General features: G+C 43.8%; 1 protein-coding gene across 1 annotated transcript; it reads left to right on the top strand.

Moving 5' to 3' along the window:
- Nucleotides 1–389: 389 nt before the first annotated feature.
- LOC121286348 (ADP-ribose pyrophosphatase, mitochondrial-like) lies at nucleotides 390–25,581 on the top strand. Its single transcript, XM_041203434.1, has 7 exons — nucleotides 390–638; nucleotides 12,996–13,100; nucleotides 14,980–15,066; nucleotides 16,534–16,642; nucleotides 17,199–17,342; nucleotides 21,040–21,124; nucleotides 23,076–25,581. Exons 1-7 carry the CDS (start codon nucleotides 454–456, stop codon nucleotides 23,219–23,221), a joined length of 861 nt encoding a protein of 286 aa, XP_041059368.1. The 5' UTR covers nucleotides 390–453; the 3' UTR covers nucleotides 23,222–25,581.

Here is a 25,581-nt window from a genome sequence, read left to right on the forward strand (position 1 = left end):
TTTCTAAAAGATATATTTTTTGATGATTGAATGCGTAATCCTGTATGAGAACTGTTTTCCAATGCGGAATCAAGGTGATGTCTCCCTGTTTTACTGACTAAAGCCACACCTAATCAGCTGTTGTTGGTTACAGTGATGTCTCCCCTACTCCCCATTCTGTCATTGCTGGTGAGAGGGAGCTAACTGTCCACTAGTCTAGATCTGAAGTGTTTGTTGCCAGCCTAACATTGTAATGTCATTTCAGGAGGCTTACAATGTTAAAATTTTCATTTAATACCTTGAAACATTAATGACAGGCAATATTAAAATATACCTAATTTTAAAATGTTTGAAATTTATGCCAATTCATGGAATACAGCATGCCTTTAAGTGTCAGTGACTCTGTTTTGCAGGTTGGCTGCAGTCCAACTATCCCAACACCTTCCCCTATTCAAGTTTGGGCTTGTGCTGCCCATGGATTTTCACAAGTGCCTCCATGTGAAAGCACGCAGTGAAGTGTACCCAGGTTCTGAAATCCAGCGTTTCCCTGTCCCTGATGAAAAGGTGGACTGGGCAGTGCCATGGGTAGATTATAAGCCAGCCGACTACACTGCCCCCTCACTGTTCAAGCGACCTCCATGGGCGGACCCACCTTACAGGTATGCAGATGAAATGCATGTGATCTCACTCTCCAGTGGATAACCTGCACATGGAGCTTATTTTTTTTTTGCAAAAATATACTTTATTCATAAAATATCTAAAAGAATATTACAAAACATTTCAAAATGGCTATGACAGTGCAATGATATTCAAGTTTTCTACATAGTCATGTTGCACTCAGAGGTGCTTCAATACAATTGTGATACATATATACTGTATACATTCATTATGAGTCATACAGCCCGAGAGGTCTATACAGTTCCCAGCCCCTCAGTGCACTATGGCTGAAAAGTCTTAGACAGCGACCCTTCCCCATTGTGCCCCAGCAGCAGCTTCCCCAAGCTTTAGTGCGTGCCTCAGCACGTAGTCCTGGACCTTGGAATGTGCCAGCCTGCAACACTTGGTCAAGGACAGCTGTTTGCATTGGAAGACCAACAAGTTTCGGGCAGACCAAAGAGCATCTTTCACCGAGTTGATGATCCTCCAGCTGCAGTTGATGTTTGTCTCGGTGTGTGTCCCTGGGAACAGCCCGTAGAGAACAGAGTCCTGTGTCACAGAACTGTTACCGATGAACCTCAACAAAAACCACTGCATCTCCCTCCAGACCTTCTTTGCAAAGGCAAATTCCACAAGGATATAGACAACATTTTCTTCACCAGCACAACCACCTTGAGGGCAACATGTAGAGGGATGAGACTCCTGGCATGTAGGAAGGATCTGACAGGGAGGGCCTTTCTCACCACCAGCCAAGTTATGTCTTGGTGCTTGTTTAAAAGTTCTGGTGGAGGCATTCCGCCAAATGACTGGCAGTCTGCGACAAGATCCATCATCATCTTTTCCTGCAGGGCCTCTAGGACATTACTTGCAGACCACTGCCTGATGGACTTGTGGTCGAAGGTGTTTCTCTGCATAAATTTTTCCATGAGGGACAGGTAGTACGGCACAGTCCAAATACTTGGAGCGTTCTACAGCAGCGTGGCCAGACCTAACCTTAGCAACAGGGGGACAGGTTGAACCGTGGCACATGGTGACACTTGGTGTTTGAGTAATGAGGATTTACGCACAGCTTGATGCAGCCACACTAAAATGTGGCCATCAAGATGAGGATGAGGTTGGGCATGTTCTCCCCCCGCCCTTTGTATAGAGGTTTGTACATTGTGTCCCTGCAAACACACAATTTTTGACTTCCAGATAAAGTGGAACATGGCTCGGGTGATCACCACAGTGCAGGAGTGAGGAATGGGCTAGACCGGCACCACGTACAACAACACCGAGAGTGCCTCATACCTGATGACCAGGCTGTTACCCACAACGGAGAGGGATCAGTGCTCCTGCATGTCTGGTCCCTCCGAACTGTATCCCCAGCACCATTGACACTTCCCTTCCCTTCCTTGACCTCTCTGTCTCAATCTCTGGTAATAGACTGTCCACCAATATCCATTACAAACCCACCAACTCCCACAGCTATCTCGACTACAGCTCCTCACACCCCGCTTCCTGTAAGGACTCCATCCCATTCTCTCAGTTCCTTCGCCTCCGTCACATCTGTTCCGATGATGCTACCTTCAAAAACAGTTCCTCTGACATGTCCTCCTTCTTCCTTAACCGAGGTTTTCCACCCACGGTCGTTGACAGGGCCCTCAACCGTGTCCGGCCCATCTCCCGCACATCCACCCTCATGCCTTCTCCTCCCTCCCAGAAACATGATAGGGTCCCCCTTGTCCTCACTTATCACCCCACCAGCCTCCGCATTCAAAGGATCATCCTCCGCCATTTCCGCCAACTCCAGCATGATGCCACCACCAAACACATCTTCCCTTCACCCCCGCTATCGACATTCCGTAGGGATCGCTCCCTCCGGGACACCCTGGTCCACTCCTCCATCACCCCCTGCTCCTCAACCCCCTCCTATGGCACCACCCCATGCCCACGCAAAAGATGCAACACCTGCCCTTTCACTTCCTCTCTCCTCACCGTCCAAGGACCCAAACACTCCTTTCAAGTGAAGCAGCATTTCACTTGCATTTCCCCCAACTTAGTCTACTGCATTCGTTGCTCCCAATGTGGTCTCCTCTACATTGGAGAGACCAAACGTAAACTGGGCGACCGCTTTTCAGAACACCTGCGATCTCTCCGCAAGAATGACCCAAACCTCCCTGTCGCTTGCCATTTTAACACTCCACCCTGCTCTCTTGCCCACATGTCTGACCTTGGCTTGCTGCATTGTTCCAGTGAAGCCCAACGCAAACTGGAGGAACAACACCTCATTGTCCGACTAGGCACTTTACAGCCTTCCGGACTGAATATTGAATTCAACAACTTCAGGTCGTGAGGTCCCCACCCCCTTTCTGTTTCCCCCTTCCTTTTCTTTTTTTTCCAATAAATTATATAGATTTTCCTTTTCCCACCTATTTCCATTATATAAAAAAAAATTTTTTTTTTTACATCTTTTATGCTCTCCCCACCCCCACTAGAGCTATACCTTGAGTGCCCTACCATCCATTCTTAATTAGCACATTCGTTTAGATAATATCACCAACTTTAACTTTAACACCTATGTGTTCTTTTGTACTATTGTTGTTGATATCTTTTGATGATCTGCTTCTATCACTGCTTGTTTGTCCCTACAACCACACCCCCACTCCACCTCTCTCTCTCTCTCTCTCTCTCCCCGCCCCCCCACACACACACCTTAAACCAGCTTATATTTCAACTCTTTCTTGGACTCGAACTCAAGTTCTGTCGAAGGGTCATGAAGACTCGAAACATCAACTCTTTTCTTCTCCGCCGATGCTGCCAGACCTGCTGAGTTTTTCCAGGTAATTCTGTTTTTGTTTTTGTTTTGGATTTCCAGCATCCGCAGTTTTTTTGTTTTTACGATTGGTCAGTCTGACTTGACTGGTGGGGGTGGGGAGAGCGTAAAAGATGTAAAAAAAAAAAAAATGGATTGGTCAGCCCAGTCCTCAAAGAACATGGCTCTTGCCACGATTTACCTTGGCACCCGAGGCTTGTTCCTACTGGTCGCAGATGCCATCAATCTGCGCACCGTCAGTGGATCCAAGCAGAAGACAGTGACATCGTTCATGTACATGTCTCCACTGCCAGGGATTGTCACTCCTCATGCCCGAATCCTTCCTGATGGACTCAGCAAATGGTTCTATGCAACACACGAACAGGACAGGAGAGAGAGGGCAGCCCTGCCTGACTCCAGATTTCATTGGAAAGATTTCCAATTCCCACCCATTGATTGAAATTGCGTTACAGGTGTTTGTGTAGAGCAATTGGATCCAGTTGTGGATTCCCTCCCCAAACCCCATTTTGGAGAGCACATCTACCATGTAGATGTGCGATACTCTGTCAAAGGTTTGGATAAACTGACTAAGGCCCTCGAGTACTTCAAGAAGAATAAAACTCCCGAAAGCGATGGCTTACTGGCTGAATTGTATTCAGCTCTATGGGACTGGATCGGCCCAGACATGCTGGAAGTGTAAGAGAGTATGCTTCTTGTCCTGGTCAAGGCTGATGAGGCAGGTGTCCATACCCCTGTACTGTACATAGGCAATCGTATCCCTGAATAGCACAAGACTGTCAGAGACCTTCCTGCCAGTTACAGCACAGGCCTGGTTAGGGTGAATCACCAACTCCAGAGCAGACTTGACCTGATTGGCGATGACCTCGGCCATAATTTTATAGTTCACCTTCAATAGTGGAATGGGTGGCTAATTTCTTCTTTCCTCCCTTTGCCCCTTCTGCTTGTAGATGAGGGTAATTATGCCTTTTCTTGAGGATTCTGACATGCTGCCAGCCAGCAGAATACTCTCATACACTAGGCCAATCCAGTCTCATGGAGCTGAATACAACTCAGCCGGTAAACCATCACTTACGGGGGTTTTACTCTTCTTGAAGTACTCGAGGGCATTAGTCAGTTTATCCAGTTTATTAGTGGTTTGTCCAGACTCTCCCATGTACTGTCATCTAAGACCTCCATAATAGAGGACAGGAAGGGCTGGGAGACTGTGCTGTCTGTGGGCTTCATGACATACAATCTGACATAAAAGGACTTGCTGATCCTCGAATGTCAGACTGTGATGACTTTACAGAGCTGTCGTCTTCCTTCAGGCTGCTGATCAGAGCTCTCTCTCTCTATTTTTTGGAAGGAGAAACATGAACATGTCTCATCCCGCTCCACAGAGTGGACTCTGGACTGAAAGATGATCTTGGAGGCCTCTGAGGCAAAGAGCGAGGCTTGCTGCCTCTTGGAGGTCCTACTTAACATTGATCTCCATCGACTCCAGCTGGAGCAGATTTGCATGCTTTTCTGGAGTCAGGACATTTACCTCTGTTCCTTCCTAGCCTTCTGAACACCTTTGAGGTTTAAAAAAACCTCGATGTTCTCCTTGATCTCTTCCCACCAGTGTGTCAGGGACTCAGGAGTTTAACAGTTCTCCAATCCTTATAATCCCTTTTGAGTTCCTCAGTGTTTTCACAGAATTGTTATGGTGCAGAAACAGTTTCACGTTCAGCTGCTACGTCCCCCTGCCAACCCTCTGGACTGTAAGTGATAGTCAGCCAGTAGGAGGCAGGGATGAGAGAAGAACATCAGCTTCACGTCAGTGGATCTGAACGTGAAGGCTCGGGACACAAACAAGGAGTCTATCCTGGGAACGAATAGACCCATCTGGCCATGACCAGGTGTTTCTATGCTGCGCTCCATCTGCAAGGTTGCTGAAGACATAATGCAGCTTGGCATCCTTTATCGTTTCCATTAACGGATCTGGACATGGTGTCCAGTCTGCTGTCGGTCCTGCCAGATCATTCAGCCGCATCAATGATGCAATTGAAGTCACCACCTAGAATGACAGTCCTGGAAGTTGCCAGCAATGGGAGATGCTGAAGGATGGCCAGCTGCTCGCTGTTTTGAGCCGGGGCATACAAGTTAATTAACTGGAGCGGAGCATTCTTATACAATACATCTGCTATGAGGAAGCGCCTTCCAACCACTTCCTTAACTTCAGAGATGTTGAAGTTGCCTCCCCACAACAGAATAACCAGGCTGGAGAAACGTGAGTCGTTTCCTCCCGACCAGATTGATGGCCCATAGGACCATCATCATGACCATTGCCTGTAGGACCTGAACTGTGGTATCTCACACTCCTACAGAAACAGCAGGTCAGTTTTGACCTTGGCAAGGTAACCCAACACATCATGGAGCTACCTTTGACCTGGTCAATTGTGCTCCTTCAATGCCTGTCTTTCATTGCCCAGCTACCTGTACTTGGTTCCACTCTCACCTATCCATCATGGCCAGAGCAGCTCCAACATCACCACCTCTTCCCACCAGTACACTATTACCCCTAGAAGTGCTCAACGATTTATCCTTGGCCCATTCATTTTTCTCATGACATGCTGTCCCTCGGTGACATCTGGAGACATGGGCTCAGCTTTCACCTGCATGCTGATGACATCTAGTTGTACGTAGCATAGGAACAGGAGTAGACTATTTAACCCCTTGAGCCTGTTCCGTCATTCAATGAGATCGTAACAGAGCTGTGATCTACTTCCATACACCTGCCTTTACTCCAATCGCTTAATACCTTTGAATGACAAAAGTCTATCAATCTCTGATTTAAAATTTACAATTGATCTAGCATCAATTGTTGTTTGCGGAAGAGTGTTCCAAACTACTACTACCTTTTGAGTGCAGAAGTAATTCCTAACTTCATTCCTGAACAGTCTGACTCTAAATTGTCTTAGTTGCCCCCTCAACCTGGAATCCCCCAACCAACGGAAGTAGTTACTCTATCTGCCCTTTCTGTTCCTCTTAATATCCTGAAAACTTCAATCAAATTGCCTCTTATCTTCTAAATTCTGGGGAATATGACCCTAGTTGGTGTAATCTCTCTTCGCATTTATCCCTTGAAGTCCAGGTGTCATTTTGCTGAACATACGCTGTGGTGCCCAGAACCATTCACTTTACTCCAGGTGTGGTCTAGTGAGGGCCTTATATAGCTGAAGCATTGCTTCTCCCTCCCTGTATTCTAGTTCTCTGGATGTAAAGACCAGCATTCCAATAGCCTTTCAGATTATTTTCCATATTGGTTCATGAGATCTGTGTACCTGGGCTCCCAGGTTGGTTCTTTTGGACCTCCACTGTTTCTAGCGTTTCACCATTTTGGAAGTATCCTGTTTTGTAAGGTCCGAAATGGATGGCTTGACATTTACCCATGTCGAAATTCATTTGCCACAGTTATTAATGTGATCTATCAATATCTCTTTAATTTTCTGATTCCATTAACACAGCTTACAATGATGCTTGCTCTTGCGTTATTGGCAAATTTGGATATGTCTTTCTATCTCGTTGTTAAAGTCATTAATAAATGCAGTGAATAGTCGAGGTCCTAACAAAGATACTTGTGGAAACCACAAGTTGCATCCTGCCAATTAGACTACCTGCCATTATCCCTACTCTCTATCTCCTGTCGCTCAGCTAATTTCCTAGCCATGTCCGTAATTTGCCTTCATTTCAATGGGCTTCAACTTTAGCTAACAGCCCTCTTCTGACAGAATTAATCAAATGTCTTCTGGAAGACCATATCAGTAACATCCATAGACATTCCCCTGCCCAATAATTTAGTTACCACTTCATAAAATTCATATTTGTCAAACATGATCTACCCTACACAAATCCATGCTAGCTATCTCTAATTAACTGAGAATGTTCAAAGTGTTCAGTTACCCTATACTTAATTATAGACTCTAGTAATTTCCAGGCAACAGATACAACAGCAAGTTATAAAAGGATGCCTACCTTGGCAAATTTGGACATGTGTCTTTCTATCTCATTGTCAATAGCTCCCTGAATGTACTGAAACGTCCCAAGACAATTCCAGGAGCATTATAAAACAAGTTGTGAGACTAAATTGCATAAGGAGATATTAGGTCAGATGACCAAAAGCTTGGTCAGAGAAGTAGGTGAAAGAAGGAAAGGGAGATAGTGAGGCAGAGAGCTGTAGGAAGGGAATTCTAGAGCTTGGGCCTAGGCAACTGAAGGCATAGCCATCAAATGGGGATGTTTAAAATTAGGGATGCAGAAGAGGCCAGAATTAGAGTACCACCAATATCTTGGAGGATTGTGGGGCTGGAGGAGAGTACAGAGATGGGGAGGGGTGAAGCCATGGAGAGATTTAAAAATAAGGATGAGAATTTTAAAACCAAGACACTGCTTGACCAGGAGCAATTGTAGGTCAGTGAACACAGGGATGATAAGGGACTTGGTTGAGTTAAGAACCGGCACTGAGTTTTGAATGACCTCAAGTTTACGGAGGCTAGAATGTTGGAGACCGGCCAGAAGTGCGTTGGCATGATTGACTCTATATGTAACGAGGCACGATTTGACGGTTTCAGCAGCAGATGAGTTGAGACAGTGGTGAAGTCAGGCAATGCTGGGTTAACAGATCTATAATTCCATGGTTTTCCACTTGTCCATTCCCTCTATATTGTCAGACTGCTTGCTTGACATCCTTTTTTGTATGAGCTAAAATTTCCTCCAGCTAAAGTTCAAGAAGGCCAAAGCTATTATCTTTGGCCTCTGACATAAACTCTGTGCCTCAGCTACCGATTCCATTAACCTTCCTGACTCTGCAGTTGAACCAGACTGCACAACTTGCTGTCCTATTTGATCCTGAGCTGAACTTCCAACCCAATCTGCTCTCCATTACAAAGACCACCTACATTTACCTCCGGCACAGCAACTACTTCTGTTCACTTCAGCCCGTCTGACATCCATAGGCCCATGCAGATTCACCTGTTCCAGTGCTGAAATTGATACACTTTTATTTGGTACATCTATTAAGGGATATGGAACCCGGGGTGGTGCTTAAATGGAGCCAAGGTACAGACCAGCCATGGTCCAATTGAATACGCTCGAGGCAGAATAATCTACTCCTGTTCCTATGTTCCTAATGCTGTCTTGATTGGTCTCCCATTCCCCAGAGTCTGGAAACAGCTCATCAAAAACTCTGCTGCTTGTATCAGATCCTGCAAGTCCTGCTCATCCATCACCCTGTCCTCACTACTCTACATTAGCTTCTGGTTTCCCAATGGTTCAAGCTTAAAATTGCCACCCTTGTTTTTAGCTTTCTTTGTGGCCTTGATGCTCCTTATTTCTGTCATTTCCAATAGCCCTACAGCCCCACTTCCTAGACAATCTTCTAACTCCGGCCTCTTAATCATTGCTTGCTCTCTTTGCTGCACCACAGGTGGCTGTGTTTTCAGTCACCTAAGCATCACACTCTGGAATTCCCTCCCTAAATCTTTTGCCTCTTCACCTCCCTCCTAAGTACATAAGGAATAAGAACAGGAGTAGGCCATATGGACCCTCAAACCTGCTCCATCATTCAGTAAGATCATGGCTGATCCTTGATCTTCAACTCCACTTTCCCATCCAATTCCCATATCCCTTAATTCTGCTAGAGTCCTAAAATATATCTCAGCCTTGAATATACTCAACAATTGAGCATCCACGACCCTCTGGGATAGAAAGTTCTGAAGATTCACAATCCTCTGAGTGAAGAAATTCCTCTTTATCTTAGTCGTAAATGAGATTTGGGTGTCCTCATAGAGGAAACTGAGAAAAGTACAGCAAGCAATTAGGAAGACAAAGGTTATATTGGCCTTCATTGCAAAAGGGTTTGAGTGAAAGAGTAAAGAAGTCTTCTGCAATTATATGGAACTTTGGTAAGACCATGTCTGGACTACTGTGTACAATTTACTCTCCTTACCTAACGAAGCATATACTTGCCTTGGAGGGGGTGGAATGAAAGTTCAGTAGATTGATTCCTGGGATGAAAAGGCAGTCCTATGAGGAGAGATTGAGTAAAATGGGCCTAAGTTCTCTAAAATTGAGAAGAATGAGAGGGGATCTAATTGAAACGTATAAAATCCTTAAGAGGGATTGACAGGGTGGATAACTGAGAGGCTGTTTCCCCTGGCTGAACTAGTAAGTCATAGTCTCAGGATAGGTGGTCAGTAATTTAGGATTAAGACAGGGAGAAACTTCTTCACTCAAGATGGTTGTGAATCCCTGGAATTTTTGGAGAACTGTGGAAGCTCAGTCAATGTATATTTTTGAGGTAGAGAGTGATAGATTGTTGGTGACTAATGGAATCAAGGATTATGGTGATAGAAGTGGAAAAAGGAGTTGATGTAGAAGTTCAGCTAAGATCTTACTAAATGGCAGATCAGGCGCATGGGGTTGTATGGCCTAATCTCCTCATTTCTTGTTACTTCAGTTAAGAACATAGGAACATAAAACAAATATTTGCATTTATATAGTGACTTTCAGAACCTGAAGCCTTTTCAAAGCTTTACAACCAGTGAAGTACTTTTGAAGTAAAAACAAAAAATGATAGCAAGTTAGGCAGCATCTTTGCAGAGTTAAAGAGCTTGATAGCTTTAAAAAAAAGAGATGAATTTCCCAGTGACCAATGCAAAGAATTGCACAGCAAGATTTCACATTTTAAGACTTTTACCATAACAAGCAAATGAAAATCGACATCGACTAAACTCCAGAAAAGGTATTCCCCATGAACTACTTAACATAGCCGAAAACCCCATGTCAAGTTTATACATTACACCTCACTTTCAGCAGAAATATAGCCTTGTGATTAAAGTTCCAAGTTCCTCCCTGGCTTTAACAGGATCTCTTCTCCTTGCCCAATCAGGATGAATCTTCAAATGTCCTTTTCAAAGAAATAATCTTCTGAGTATAATCGAATGAACTTTCAGTAGCAAAGCACCCTCTGGCAACTCCTGGTCTTTTACTCTCCACAAGCATTGTTGCTTAGAACAGAGGATCTGTCCCCACCAATCAAGGTTGGTGGTTAACCCAAAAACAATCCTTTTCCTCTGCTTGGCATAGCAGCACCTGTTGTGGGTCTTCCCCCCCCAAATCTATCTGTCTGACTAACTCTGAGAGTCTGGGTATAGCAAGACCACCTGCCTCTTCCTTTGTGTCCAGGTGTTCAAACTTGCACTTTACTTTCAATAAGTTTTGACCTTGGCCCCTGTCCCCATTGCAACCAGGTCACAATTGCTTGTCCTCGTGCAGATTTTGTAGGTTACATCTCCATCTCCAAACTACTCCATTTTACCTTGAATTAAAGGAGACAGTTTAAAACAATAATTTTCTAAAATCCAATGTTTGTAACAAAGTTAGTGTTTCAAGTTGGTGACCTTTGATCAGAACGGGAAAAGATCAGAGATGTATTTGAAGTATAGTCACTGTTGCAATGTCTCGACATGGCAGCCAATTTGCACACAGCACGGAACCCAGAAACAGCACTGTGACAATGACCAGATAATCTTTTTAGTGATATTGGTTGAAGGATAAACATTGGCCAGGATACTGGCAAGAACCACCCTGCCTTTTGTAGAAGCAGTGCCATTGGATATTTTGCATTCTTGCTTAGAAAGGTTAAAGATAGTATCAAACTTAAAGAAAAAGCATACAATTGTGCAAAGACAGGTGGCCGTTCAGAAGATTGGACAATAAAAGGGACAGCAAAGAATGACTAAAATACTAATAAGGAAGAAAAAATTAGAGTGTGAGAGAAAGCTAGCCAGAAATATAAAAACAGATCGTAATATTTTAAAAAGAAAAGAGTTAACAAAGCGAGAGTTGGTCCTATAGAAAGTGAGTCTGGAGAATTGATAATGGAAAACAAGGAGATGGCAGATGAATTGAGCAGGTACTTTGCATCATTCTTCCCTATAGAGGATACAAGTAACATCCCGGAAGCAGCTATAAATCAGGAAATGGAAGGGTCGGAGGAACTCAAGAAAATTAGTCACCAGAGAAGTGGTACTGCATAAATTGTTGGAGCTGCAGTCTGATAAGTTCGGACCCTGATGGACTTCATTCTAGTTTCTTAAAAGAAGTGTCTGCTGAGATAGTTGATGCATTGGTTTTAATTTTCCAAAACTCCCTAGATTTGGGGAAGGCCCCATTAGATTGGAAGATGACAAATGTAACTCCATTAATGGAGGGAGACAGAAAGCAGGATACTGCAAACCAGTTATTTTAACATCTGTCATAGGGAAAATGTTAGAAGCTATTATTAAAGAAGTTATAGCAGGATACTTGGATAAGCTGAAGGTCATCAGCCAGAGTCAGTATGGTTTTGTCAAAGGGAAATCATGTTTAACCAACTTATTGGAGTTCTTTGAGAAAGTAGCATGTGCTGTGGATAAAGGATGTGCATGTACTGTACTTAAGACTTCCAGAAGGCATTTGATAAATGCCACATCAAAGGTTATTGTGGAACATAAAAGCTCATGGTATAGGGGGTAATATATTGGCATGGATAGAAGATTGGCTGGCTAACAGGAAGCAAAGAGTCGGCATAAATGGGTCTCTTTCAGGTCGGCAAGATGTAATGAGTGGTGTGCCACAGGGATCAATGCTGGGACCTCAACTGGTTACAATTTATATAAATTATTTGGATTAAGGGATGGCTGCCAAATTTGCTGATGAAACAAGGCTAGGTAGGAAAGTACGTTGTGAAGAGGGCATAAGGAGGCTACAAAAAGATATATGTTAAGTGAGTAGGCAAAGATCTGGCAAATGGAGTATAATGTAGGCAAATGTGAAATTGTCCATTTTGCCAGGAAGAATAAAAGAAGGGGTCTTGACAGGGTGGATGTGGAGAGGATGTTTCCTTTTGTGGAAAAATCTAGAATTAGGGGTCACTGTTTAAAAATAAGGGGTCGCCCATTTAAAACAGAGATGAGGTGAAATATTTTCACTGAGGGTCTTGAGTTTTTGGAACTCTCTTCCTGAAAAAGTGGTGGAAGCAGAGTCTTTGAATATTTTTAAGGCAAAGGTGGATAGATTCTTGGTAAGCAAGGGGGTGATAGGTTATCAGGGATAGGTGGGATGCAGATTACAGGTTACTGTCAGATCAGTCATTAAATGGCAGAGCAGGCTCGAAGGGCTGAATGGCTTACTCCGGCACCTTGTTCATATGTTGGTATCCATATGAGAGGGCAGATGGGGCCTCACTTTAACATCTTGTCTAAATAATGGCACCTCTGACAATGCAGGACTCCCTCTACTGCACAGGACTGTGAGCTTTGACTTTTGTGCTCTATCCCTGGAATGGAACGTGAACCTGGAACCTTGTGCTTTAGAGGTGATGGCATTGTGGCTTTCATAACTTGAGTTTGTAATTTATGGAGTGTATACCGTTGACCCCATGACATGACTCCTCCCTCTACCTGCACTTTAATTGCACAGCCTTCTCCTTCCTCATGTCACACCACCATAACCGGTCTGTTCTTTTTGTTTTCACTTACAGTGACGAAGGAGAGCTGGACATGCCATTGAAGTTCAATCAGTTGGATGGTGGAGTGGATAGAACATCCCATATTGTTTCATATGATGTGGTAAATGGATTCCCACGGTGAGGCTTTCTCTCTGCATGAACATTAATGCAGCTAAGCATGTCCATGCAATACCTTAGCCTACTTGACCCCGTTCCTTCCAAAATATAGTGCTATATTCTGCCTTTGAAACTTCATGTTCAGTGTTGGTCACCATGCTTATATATAGATGTGTTAAAATAGACCTAAGGGGGTAATAATCTGCTGAATAATTGTTATAAATCTGTGTTGAGCAGCAGACTCTCACATGGCACTGATTTTCTTCTCCAGTGAAGTTGAGAAGTGCTGTTTCCATTCATTATGTCACTGGAGTAGCACATAAGGGATGTACAAATGTGTTTCCTGATCACCTCATCATCAACTGAACATGACAAACAAAACACATCATTAAGCATATAGATATTTCCATTTACAAGAAGTTAATGTAGCAGAGTGTATCTTTTGGGGAATCGGGCAGTGCTGTAAGTTAGACATGGGTCTTGTATTCATCAGACCTGCTTTAAATCCATCCCGATGGGGTGAAAATCTCCTCTGTCTATCTAGCTGTAAGGGACTTGGTGAAATCAGTTTGTACAGCGGTAGTAGTCTGAACCCAGTGGGTGTGGGTTTAGAGTGCTCCTAATTGTGAATATCGCTAAGGCTGGCTCGTGTGGCAAGTGGAAAATAATGCCACACTGGTGTAGATTGGCACGCTCTTCTCAGGTTGGGTCTCAGGCATGTTGTTAGGATATCTGGCTGTACTATACCTGACAAGTGTTTGATCCAGACTGGAAATGGAAACACATAACAATTTAAAAAGAAAACAAGTGGCCTGTTTTCATTGGACTTCCTCTCAATGGAATGGAAAAGAATGGCAGAGAGAGGATTTACACAATTTTGAAGGCATGAAAGGTTCAATGGGTTGAGGCGTTGGGTTTTATATTGCCTGATGGCATGGTCACATAACGATAAAACAACTTCGTACATGGCAATAACCATCTCAGAGGCCACAGAATGGTTGACCTGGTAAATGTGCTGAAGTCAGTACTGTTCTGAAGTTAAGACTGAGCTATGTTGCCAGGGCTTCATTCTGCATCCCTGCTGTGCTATCCTTGATTTTGGAATCCTAATATCTCCAGTAATAACATGACTCAGCTTGATGTGCACAAAAGTCCCAGTTTCTTTTTCAAAAGAAAATCACAATGGTGGTATAAACTTCTATTGACAGGTTAGGGGAGGGAACCAAGGGACTGTGAAAGCAGAAGAACATAAAGGGTCTGATGTCACAAATTGTGATGACTTTCTGCACAAACTGTTCATCACACCATTGTACATCCCTCCATGCAATGCACAAAATATTTACAATGCACCATTGCAAGGTTTTTGCATGTCAGGAAGTGTGATCGTTTGAGAAGTTGCTCCTACAGTTACAGCACTACTGAGTTGAGTTTCTATACATTGTTGCGGGGAGGCACTGAATAGTGACCAGGAGTTTCCCTATTAGCAGGGAGATTGGAAGGAAGAGCTATCTTGTACATCTCTCAGGGTTGTATCAGAGCATTTTTGAAAGTGCTTTGTGAGCAGGTGATCAACCTACTTTCCCACCGGTAGGATGATAGAAAGCAAGATCAAGTTGGGCAACGAAGCCAAAAGAAGGAGCAGCGTGACAGGATTAATAAGAATACTTATTTGGAGCTGACATTTTTTGTCACTTGTCAGTTATGACATCAGTTTCACCCATGTAAAGTGTTTCAGCCTTAATCTAATGAGTTATCCACAAAGTGTGTCCTGAACCAGAACTGGTGAATGTTCAATTATTCTTCCAATTAAGTCAGTACTTGGATAACTATTTCATAATGTCTGAGTGTTCTGGCTGATTTACAATTAACTGGTTCTCCTGTCTTTTATTCTGTGTCTCAGAAATCCTTGTGGTCGCACTGGATTGAAGGGCAGAGGACTCCTGGGAAGATGGGGTCCTAATCATGCAGCGGACCCTATTTTGACAAGGTTTGTGCTCTTTATTTGGGAATCTCCTTGCATTTCAGGATAATGAAATTGGAGGACGAGGCCATATGGCAAGGATTTACAATGTATTGATGCTCAACAGCTGGCACTCTGCGTTGAGGCAGGCTCATTGAAACAGGTGTAGGTTGTTCAGCTCCTTCTGCCTGTTCTGCCGTTCGGTTCAATCATGGCTGATCTATATCTTAACCCCTTATGCCCTACTTTATTCCATATCCAATACCCTTGCCAAACAAAAATTTATCAGTCACTGTTTTGAAATTTTCAACTGACTTACCAGCCTCAACAAATTTTGGGGAGGGAGAGTTCTAGATTTGCACCACCCTTTCTGTGAGCAAGTACTTCCTGATAGCACCCCTGAATGGCCCAGCTCCAATTTTAAGGCTGTTCTGGACTCCTGTGCCAGAGGAAATAGTTTCTCTCCATCTACCCTATCAAATCCTTTAATCATCTTAAGCATCTCATTACCCCTATAAGGGCTGGAAAGTCATTTTCCTTTAAACCTACCTTAACTCAATCTGAATACTTAACACTAATGATGCCAAGTCATAAGAGGTACATTATTGCTCTTGAGGGTATATAGAGATAAGGAAAAAAGATGAATCTGGATTTTGGGAGCTTAACTTATGAGGAAAAGTTAAGGAATTTGATCTTGTATTCTTTGGAAAGAGGACTTTAAGATAACATATTTGATACCTTTGACATTATTAAAGAAGTTAACCCAATCAGTCAATCTCTGTGACAGTAGGTTCAAATATCAAAGAGGCAAATTAAAAATGAGGAAGTTAGGAGTAAGAAGGGAAATTTTCACTGAGTTGTAGAATAATACACAACCATTGAAGTAGACTCTAAATTGGTTCAACAGGTGGAGAAATACATTACATTGAAAGCAATTCCAGGGTAACTACTGTAAGCAGCAGGGAACTGGATATACCTGTGGTACTGTGTGTGTGTTTGTTCAAGGTTTTATTGTTAAAAACTGTGCCCTTGTTTGACAGAATCATTCCTGAGGAAGCAATGTGTGATAATTTGACAGGATGTCAGAGACTGAATGGGAGGGAAGGGAGAAATGTGATAATCCTAAATGCTTGGGGTGTAGCAAAGTGTAACTGTGGCTCCTCCACAATTTGGATATCTAAGGCAAGACTCGGAGAGCAAGGTGAGAAAGGGTGGGGATGGGAGCTTGACAGGTGCTGTTTGTTGTGACAGGTGCTGTTTGTTGCTGGTGATGCTACCCATTTAATACTCTTCTTGTCTAACTCTTTCTGCAGTATTTGGGTTTTCATTCTCCAACTGTAGCTGATGGAAAGCAGTTGTGAGCAGGAACCTGGACTATAAAATGTGCTGCCATGCCTGTAGTACTAAAAAGACTTGCATCAACTCCCTGATGCATCTGATTAAATTTTTTGGCTACTGATCTACACCTAAGGAACCTTTCCCTCTTTCTTGTAGGTGGAAGAGGGAGGCTGGAAAAATGGTGATTCACAGTCGTTCTGGGAAGCCTATATTGCAGTTTGTAGCAATATGTAGAAGAGACAACAAGGAGTGGGCAATTCCTGGGGTAAGTAAGGGTGCAGAAACACTGACCTCAGGTCTAACTGACCTTATTTGGATTCCAGCCTGCTCCCTGCTGGCTTAAAAACAACTTCTCAGACTCTGATAATTTTTGACTCTTTTTCCCTCTCCAGTTTTCTTTCCTCCCTGCCCCCCCCCTGCAGTGAACAGTGGATTTTTGCGTGATACAGTTCCCAATACAAAAGTGTTCATCGCCCAAAGTGCTATTTTTCATGTGCACAGCGAGCTTTGACAGGTGCTTGACACTGAAAGGCATCCACACAACCCTGAGCTTCCTCTGGTGGAGAAAGTTGCATGAAGGTGTCAGGAGCAGGGATCCTTTTATTGTCCCTTTGCACTGCCCCTAAAACTGCCACAGAGCGTCCAGCAATGTGGGGAAACTCACGGCACCGCCCTATACAAGTCCCATATCAATCAATTTAATTTTTGGATCAACCTTTGGTGTTTCTTTCATTTCAGATTGGCCTCCAGTTCAAACAGGATAGGTACAAACAAGGTGATCTTTTCTGAGGCTGTATTTCTTTGATGTTTTTTCTTTCCAGGGTATGGTTGACCCAGGTGAGAGAGTGTCAGTCACTCTCAGGAGAGAGTTTGGAGAAGAAGCACTGAACTCCTTAAAGTTACCAGAAGCTGAGAGACAAAAAATGAAATTATTAATCGACTCCCTGTTCCAGGCTGGAGAGCTGGTCAGTATTACAGTATTTATGTCCTAATACATAATGAAGGATAGAAACATAAAGCCTGTCTCTCCATATGGGATGTCTATAATGCTGTCATTTCAGAGAAATTTTTGAGTAGTTTTTTCTCTAGGGTTAGGAATCTCACTCGGGTCGCACTCTGGAGTAGGCGTTTCTTTGCCTAACATTTGGGTCTTATATCTGATGTTGGGGAAGTTTTTGTTCATTCATGGGATGTGCCTGGGCCAGCACTTATTGCCCCATCCCTAATTGCCCATGAGAAGTTGGAGGTGAGCTATCTTCTTGAACCGCTGCAGTCCATGTATTATAGGAACATCCACAGTGCTGTTAGGGAGGGAATTCCAGGATTTTGATCCAACAACAGTGAAGGAACAGCGATATAGTTCCAAGTCAGTGTGGTGCGAGGCTTGGAGGGGAACTTGCAAGTGGTGGTTTTCCCATGCATCTGCTGCCCTTGTCCTTCTAGGTGGTAGAGGTCACAGATTTGGAATGTGCTGTGGAAAGAATGTGTGGAGGAAGTTTTATGCTGCAGTGAACACATGCTAAACCTAGGAAGGTGTTGACTTTTGCTAAGGTACTGTTCTGTTGGTTGTCTGTCAGAACTCCATATGGAATTCATTGCCACAGAGGGCTGTGGAAGCCAGGTCATTGAGTGTATTTAAGACCGAGATAGATAGGTTCTTGATTGGAGAGGGGATCAAAGGTTACGAGGAGAAGACGGGAGAATGGGGTTGAGAAACTTATCAGCCATGATTGAATGGTGGAGCAGACTCGATGGGCCGAATGGCCTAATTTCTGCTCCTATGTCTTATGGCTCTTATCCTCCGCAAATGGTGGCTCTTGACAGTACAAGCCCAGAATGTCAGTGCGTTCTCTGCAACCAATTGGAGAACTCCAGCTGCTGGCTGATTGCGAACAGCGGACTTGGCACAACCTGGGAATTAAACCCAGGATCATCTGGTCCAAACAGCCAGTATGATGCCCTGCGATGTCCATACACACTAGATGGTTAAGGGAGCTGTATCTTTATATCTCTCAAATGAGGGAGAAAGGAATAGATGGTTACGATGACAAATTTAGCTGAGGAAAAATGGGAGGAGGCTCAAGTGGAGCATAAACGCTGGCATGGACTGAATTGGGCTGAATGGCCTGTTGCTGTGCCAAATGCCCTATGTAATCCTATGTAAACATTAGGTATTATACAGCGTGTATGTGAGAGAGGGAGGGAATGGGAGATGTTCAAGAAAGACTGGTCAGTTTTCATGTACTAAACAGAGAAGATTCATTGAGAGTAAAGATAACCAACACAATGACTATATGAAGATAGATTCGGTTTGTGTGAGTAGAGAATGGTTGGTTCCAAGTGCAGCTGGGTTGATGGTGTATAGTAGAACATAGCCTCACTTTAGGGATCGACAAACTGTTTGGCACACCTTCCTGGTGAAGTGGATATAAATAGTTTGGAACATTACACACTCAGAGTCTGTTTAATAATCCCAGAATCCTAATAGCACAGAATGAGGCCACTATGAGATTGGCCAGACAGCAGTGAGGAAGGCACAGGTAAAGGCAATCCAATAAAGTGTGGGGTGAGAGGCACCATGCCATTCCAGAGCCAGGCAGGCAGGAAGAATGTTCTCTCGAGTAGAATCTGAGAACTTCGGCCCTACCCTAATTTAGCTTCACAGACCTAACTGTGGGGAGCAGGCCTGAACGTTTAATGAAAATGGTTAATGAGTAGCGCATCCTGTTGTTCCTTAATTAACGGTTTGTTCTACATGTGTGAAAATTTTATTAATTATACCAGTACATAATGGATAAAATATATTTGTATAATAAGCATTCAGTTCACACTCGCCTTTATGCTCGGATGTATAATTACATGAGCAATTGGTGTAGGTGGTGGAGCTTTTGTCTTCCAAACAGACGACTATGGATAGGAACACAGGCTGCCTGGCACTAATATTTACTCCCGATAATTCACAGAAAAATAGGAATCTTTGGTGGAGAAAGTTCATCTAGTTCACCTCCCATTCTGGCAGCCATATGTTAGAATGATAATGGAGTTGTTGATGAATCAGAGTCCTCAAACTCTATCAATTATTCTACAAGATATCCAGAAATGAGGTATGGAAAACCCCAATGCTGGAAAGCTTTGTCCAAAGAAATGTAAAATAATCCAGTAATTTGAATTCAGTGACTTTACATCAACAGGAGCTGACTCTTTGTAATAGGCTTGAGTTGAAAAATCTGTTGGCTACTCAGTGCCCTGCTACACGGAGCTCTGTCATCCATGCCACCCCATCTCTGCTCCTCCCCTGGTTGACCCTCCACCGGTTAACTTCCCACCCGTCCCCAGTTGAACCTCACCCACTGTCGCCATCTGTCACCACTCCCCCACCCCATTTTACCCACCTCTGGTGCCATGCCTCTTTCCACCCATCCATAAACAGTAAGTTGTTCTGATTTGTTTTCCTCTTTATCAGTGGTGGAGCTATTTCCCGGCTCCTCAGTTTGGTGCAATCCAATTTTCTATTAATAACCCCACAGCAGACTGAGATAGGGTGAACTCAAAGGGTTAGTTAATTTGCACACACTCAAAATGTGGAAGAGGGTTTGCAATATCCCCGTTGTATTCAGATATTAAAAACAGGGATAGAGAAAAGAAAGATTTACAGTGCAGAGACCACAGAGAACAAAAATATTGTTTCATGTGGGTTCCAGAGCCCAGAATCAAAGTCCAATGAGTTATTCCTTCATGATGGTCAGTGGGTTGAAAACCAATGCTGGATAATTCACTTTCCTGGTGGTGTTAACTTCACATGATGAGATAGGCAAACAGAGATGAATCAGTGTGTAGGCAATGGTACAGACTTCTAGCAGAAGCAGGGTAGATGGGGCCAGGTGTCCAACCTAAGCCAGAGCTCCTTTGGTGTGGCCTGCTAGTCAGATGTTAAACAGCAGACTGAGCTATGCAGTTCGGCAAGGCAATATTACTTATTCCACAAGCCAGAGGCTTAGATCATGTGACTTTACTGCTCTGTGATGTCTTCAACAAAGGATGTTTATCCAGTATCTGGAAATTGGTTTTGTGTTCTCTCAGCCATTATCGGTTAAAAGGAATGTTTGGGAGACCTTTATCTTAGTAGACGTTACATCTCTGCTGGCCAGCCTGAGTTACCAAATACAAATGGCCTTCATGTAGTTCCCTTTGAAATTGGGTTATGCAATTCACAGATGGCTGTGAGAAAGCTCCTCAGTGATAACAAGGTGTGAGTTTTCCCTGAAACTGCAACATGGCTTCTTATGTTCAGGGGTTATAGACAGACACGGTTTCAGCCATTTTACAAGTCTTTGTTCAGTTTTAAAATTTTGAGAAATAGCAATTTTATAAAAATATACAGTGTGAGGTCTTAGACCCCTCACACTGTCATTCTGCTCTTCCTATCTTCACACTGCCCCATTCACTCCTCCATTAACCTGGCATCTCTGATCTGTTCTTATCCGTATCTCACTTCTCTCCCTCAATCACTGTTTTTCCTTATCTTCTGTTGGCCAAGAATTTAATTGTTTCTTGGCCAAACTACAAGGCAGTTTGTCTCAATACAGTGGGAGGGGGTAGATAGTGATGCCAGAATCTAAAGTACACCTCTATCTGAATCTTCACTGAGTTCTGTCTCCTCAGGTCTTCAAAGGATATGTTGACGACCCTCGGAACACTGATAATGCTTGGATTGAGACAGTAGCTATGAATTTCCATGATGAGACAGGTAATTATTCTTGCTTTTGCTGTATTACTGGGTGTTATTCCAGGAAGTATAAGTGAAGGCTCCATTGTAATTTTTGTGCGTGCTCATGTTCTCTTATCCTGACCCTGATCTTCCGACCTCTGGACTTTCTGCAGAAGGTTTTATTCCTCATTCTCCCTTCTTGTTCCCCTGAGCTGTTGCCACTTTTAATATACATTATAAATATTATTGTAAGAAAGACTTGTGTTTATTTAGTGCCTTTCACAACATTAGGATGACGCCAAGCGCTTTAAGCCAATTTTTGAAGGGTAGTCACCATTGTAGAAAATGCAGCAGCCATTTATCCATAGCAAGCTACCACAAACAGCAATGTGACAATGGCCAGATAGTTCTGTTTTTGTGATCTTGATTAAGGGATAAATATTGGCCAGAACACTGGGGATAACTCCTTTGCTCCTCTTCAAATAGTGCCGTAGGATTCTTTCCACCTACCTGAGATGGCAGCCACACCTGAAAGATGGTACCACCAACGATGTAGCACTCCCTCAGTACTGCACTGGAATATTAGCCTGGAATGTGCCCAAGTCTCAAAAATGAGACTTGAACTTAAAATCTTGTGACTTGGGTGGACATTCTGCAACCGAGACATGGCTGACACCTAAAGTTTAATCAAACCCAGTGTCTGGGGTTTTCCTTCCACCATCTCCAAAGATCTTCATTCATTTCAGTGAATGGCTGGGCCTAGGCTTGGGGCAGAGAGACAATTCAGAGGTGCCCAATCTTGGAAAAATATCAGTAGCCTGGGTCAGGGTGACCAACTGTGGGGTTGAAAAAAGGGACACAGGGTAGAGGGGGGGTGGGGTGGATGCTGATGTGGGGAGGGTGTGATGGCAGGATTGTAGGAGTTGGGGGGCAATGGCTTTTGAAGCCTTGGACAACCCCCTGCCCCACGACCTCCACTTCAAACCACCTACCTATCAAAGCTGAACAACTGTCAGAAGGAGTGTGCTGGCTGTTAATGTTGTAACTCTTTTGAGTACAAACCCGTTTCCATCTGTTTCAGATGTTGTTTCATAGTTTGCCATTGTGAGATTTGAACTCTTGATACTCTTTTGAGTAAACCTGTTTCCATCTGTTTCAGATGAAGTAACATTGTTTCATAGTTTGCCATTGTGAGATTTGAACTCTTGATCTTGGGGTTACAAACCCAGTACCATAACCACTTGGCCATTTAGGCCTCTGTTAATGTTGTAACTCTTTCGAGTCTGTTAATGTTGTACATGCTGTGACAATTGAATGCTTGCTCTAGTTGTGATTAAAGCAGCTGATACTAATTGGGGAAAGGTTCGGGCACATATATAAGAACCAGTTTCCACCTGTGGAGGTAGAGGCTGTGTGAATGGAAAAAGTAGTCTGTACCTCTACAGGGTTTTGTGAATAAATCACTGTTGAAGGCATACTGGCTCCATCTTCCTCCTTCGCTAGAAAAATATTCAGTGAATTAACACTGGTCAGTGCTCCCTCATGGTTGTAGGGGCTCCAATCTGTTCATGCAGAGCAGCACAGTGCACATATGCAGACACAAAAGATTCGGGCACAAGAGAAATCTAGGACATACGGTGTCCTGGGAAACTCAGACATGGGATGGAAAGCCGAATTCTGGGACAGTCCCAGAAAATCGGGATGATTTAGGGTACTGTTGGATGTATAATGTTTTTAATCTTTGACAATTTTCTGTCCGACCTCTCTCCTGATGTTGGTGACTCACTGCAAAATATTTCCCCTGGTGATGGTTGATTCCCTCTCTCTCCAACCTCTTGTCAAATGGGCCAATCTTCAGGTTTGTGAGCAAGTCTATCAGTATGTCCGCCTCTCTCTGCCCCTGCCTGTGCTTCCCCCCCAATCTCCCTATCCCGAACAGTGTAACTCTCCAGCCTCTTTGTTGAGTTCTTCTGCCTCTCCTTTGCTCCAGGTGACAGTGTGGGTAAGCTGAACCTTCAAGCGGGGGATGATGCGGGTGCAGTAAAGTGGATGGACATCGACGAGCAACAGAAACTGTATGCCAGCCACACACTGCTGCTTCACCAGGTAGCAAAGATGAGGAACGTTCATTGGTAACAGAAGGGGCTGGGGTGAGAGCCAGCGACAGCAGGACGAGCTAACACCACCATTCATGAAGTTAAAAATTTTGAAACCCCAGTGCTGTCAGGCGATCACTACAGTACCTGTGATCAGGAGGCATTGAGAGAGCAGCTTTAATGGTGCTGTTTAAGCTGCATCTTGGAATGGCATGGAGCTACTTTTTAGGCTTTGCACGTCGTTGCTTGCCGTCCTGTCAGGGGCTGCTGTACCCTCTATACAAAGCCATTCCAGGAACATCATGTGTGAAATCAGGTAATCAGCTTGGCAATTGAGAGCAGGTACCAGCACTTCTCAGCTGAGTAGATTGCAGCACTGAGATACAGCACCGACACTTGCCATTCTGGTATGAATCCGTATTCAAACCAAGCATTACACCTGTTATTTCTATCAGCACCCAAACCCCCATCATACAACAACCAGGCTCTGCTGAGTGGAGTATTGCTTAGGAGGATCAGGTGACTTTGGAGCTATGGTTCTCATTGCTGTCCACCACTGGGGGTTTTCTTCATGTCAGGTCTGGGTTTGTCATAGAATCCCACAGAATCACATAATTGTTGCGGCACAGGATGAGGCCATTCAGCCCAACATGTCTGCACCAGCTCTCTGAGCAATTCACCTAATGCCATTCCCTTGCCTTCTCCCTGTAACCCTGCCCATTCTTCCTTTTCAGATAATAATCCAATTCCCTCTTGAATGCCTCGATTAAACCTGCCTCCACCACACTCTCAGACAGCACATTCCCGATCTTAACCTTCGCGTGAAATAGTTTCTCCTCAGGTCTCCATTTCTTCTTTGTTTTCCGTGTCTTCTCGTTTTAGATCCTTCCACCAATGGCAATAGTTTCTCCCTATCTACTCTGTCCAAACCCCTCATGATTAAAAATACCTTGATCAAATCTCCAGTTATGACTCCTGTTGTGGGATCTTTTATTTATTCTTTCACAGGATGTGGGCATCACTGGCTAGGCCAGCATTTATTGCCCATCCCTAATTGCCCTTGAGAAGGTGAAGGTAAGCTGCCATCTTGTACTGCACAGTCCATGTGGTGTAGATACACCCACAGTGCTGTGTGATTTATTACTATAATTAGTCAACAACTCCTTTATCATTCTATCAGGATGGGAGACGGCGAACCAGTTAGACCTTTGTATTTTTTCATCTACCAATTGACATATCCCCCAGATGCGCCACTCACTGTGCTGTATGAGGGTATTTTCAGACATGTGCATTTCCCATTATCTGTCAACAGGTGGCACTGTTGTTCCATGTCATGTATTTTCCTGGACAATATGAGCAGTGAATTGAAAGGAGGTCAAACGTGGAGCTGAGGCAAAGGATAGGCAACTGAGTTTGTGCCCCGCAATTAAACATGAATGTTTTAAACACCTAGAATTTACAGTGTGTAGATGTCTCTGCATTAAACAGGACTGAAGGGATAAACACTCAGCTCTGGAATTATTCTAGACTCCAATCATGTTGGCACTAGGCTGTGAAACATAATTTGTGATTTTAAGCACCATTTTCCCCCCTTAGTATCTCTGGTCTCTTGTGTGTTGCACTGTGTATTGGCTGAGGAGGCAGCCATGGGCCTGCTCTTCCAAGCCTCTTGCTGTTGCTAAGGCAGATGCTTAAAAGCTGTTCAGGGTGAGCTGGCCTCTGATTTTTCCTGCTCCTCGTCTTTGTTTAAAAAGGATGAGCAATTTGGGTTTAGCCAGCCAGTGAGAAAATATATGAGCTTTGAGATTACTCCTACGCCTTGGTTATTTTGTAAAATATAAGCGCCTGGCATTCAGCATCAGGTTGCCAATTCTTGGCCATATTCCTGGAGGAATCATTGCATGATTTCCAGCCTCCAACCACCCACCCAGTTGAACAGCCTTTTTTCTTTCTCTGATTTTTTTATTAAGAATAAAAATGTTCTCGGAAAATGATTTTTTAATGCCTCCGTGAATTTCCCCCTCCCCCCCCGAATTACTCGCAGCAGTGTCCTGGAGATTAATCTTTAATTCCTCGTGATTCTTGCATTCCCTCAGGAGGGTTGGCAATCAGGGCTTAGTGCCTCCCAGAGTGTGGGTACTGTAACCACTGCATAAGGTGGAAGCTTGAGGTCCCAACAAGCTGTGCATGACAAGTCTGCCATGATGTACAAGCTCTAAGGAGCTGAGACTGGTTTTATTATTGATCATCTGTAAATGGTAGTACCTCGTAGATTAGATCACATGCTGAAATTTTGGCTGTGTCCTGCACATCTTGGAAGTATATGCTTATATCCATACTCATGAATCGGTCATATTCCATACTGTAACCAGGTTATGCATTAAACAGCAATTAAACATT

This window comes from Carcharodon carcharias, chromosome 13 (genome assembly GCF_017639515.1).
Source record: "Carcharodon carcharias isolate sCarCar2 chromosome 13, sCarCar2.pri, whole genome shotgun sequence".
NCBI lineage: Eukaryota > Metazoa > Chordata > Chondrichthyes > Lamniformes > Lamnidae > Carcharodon > Carcharodon carcharias.

What these genes read in the sequence shown, in the direction of transcription:
- LOC121286348 (XM_041203434.1), top strand. Translation starts at nt 454, where the DNA reads ATGGATTTTCACAAGTGCCTCCATGTGAAAGCACGCAGTGAAGTGTAC. An exon ending in GCGGACCCTATTTTGACAAG is followed by an intron (nt 15,067 to 16,533) that starts GTTTGTGCTCTT and finishes TCTTTCTTGTAG; the next exon opens with GTGGAAGAGGGAGGCTGGAA. An exon ending in GAATTTCCATGATGAGACAG is followed by an intron (nt 21,125 to 23,075) that starts GTAATTATTCTT and finishes CCTTTGCTCCAG; the next exon opens with GTGACAGTGTGGGTAAGCTG.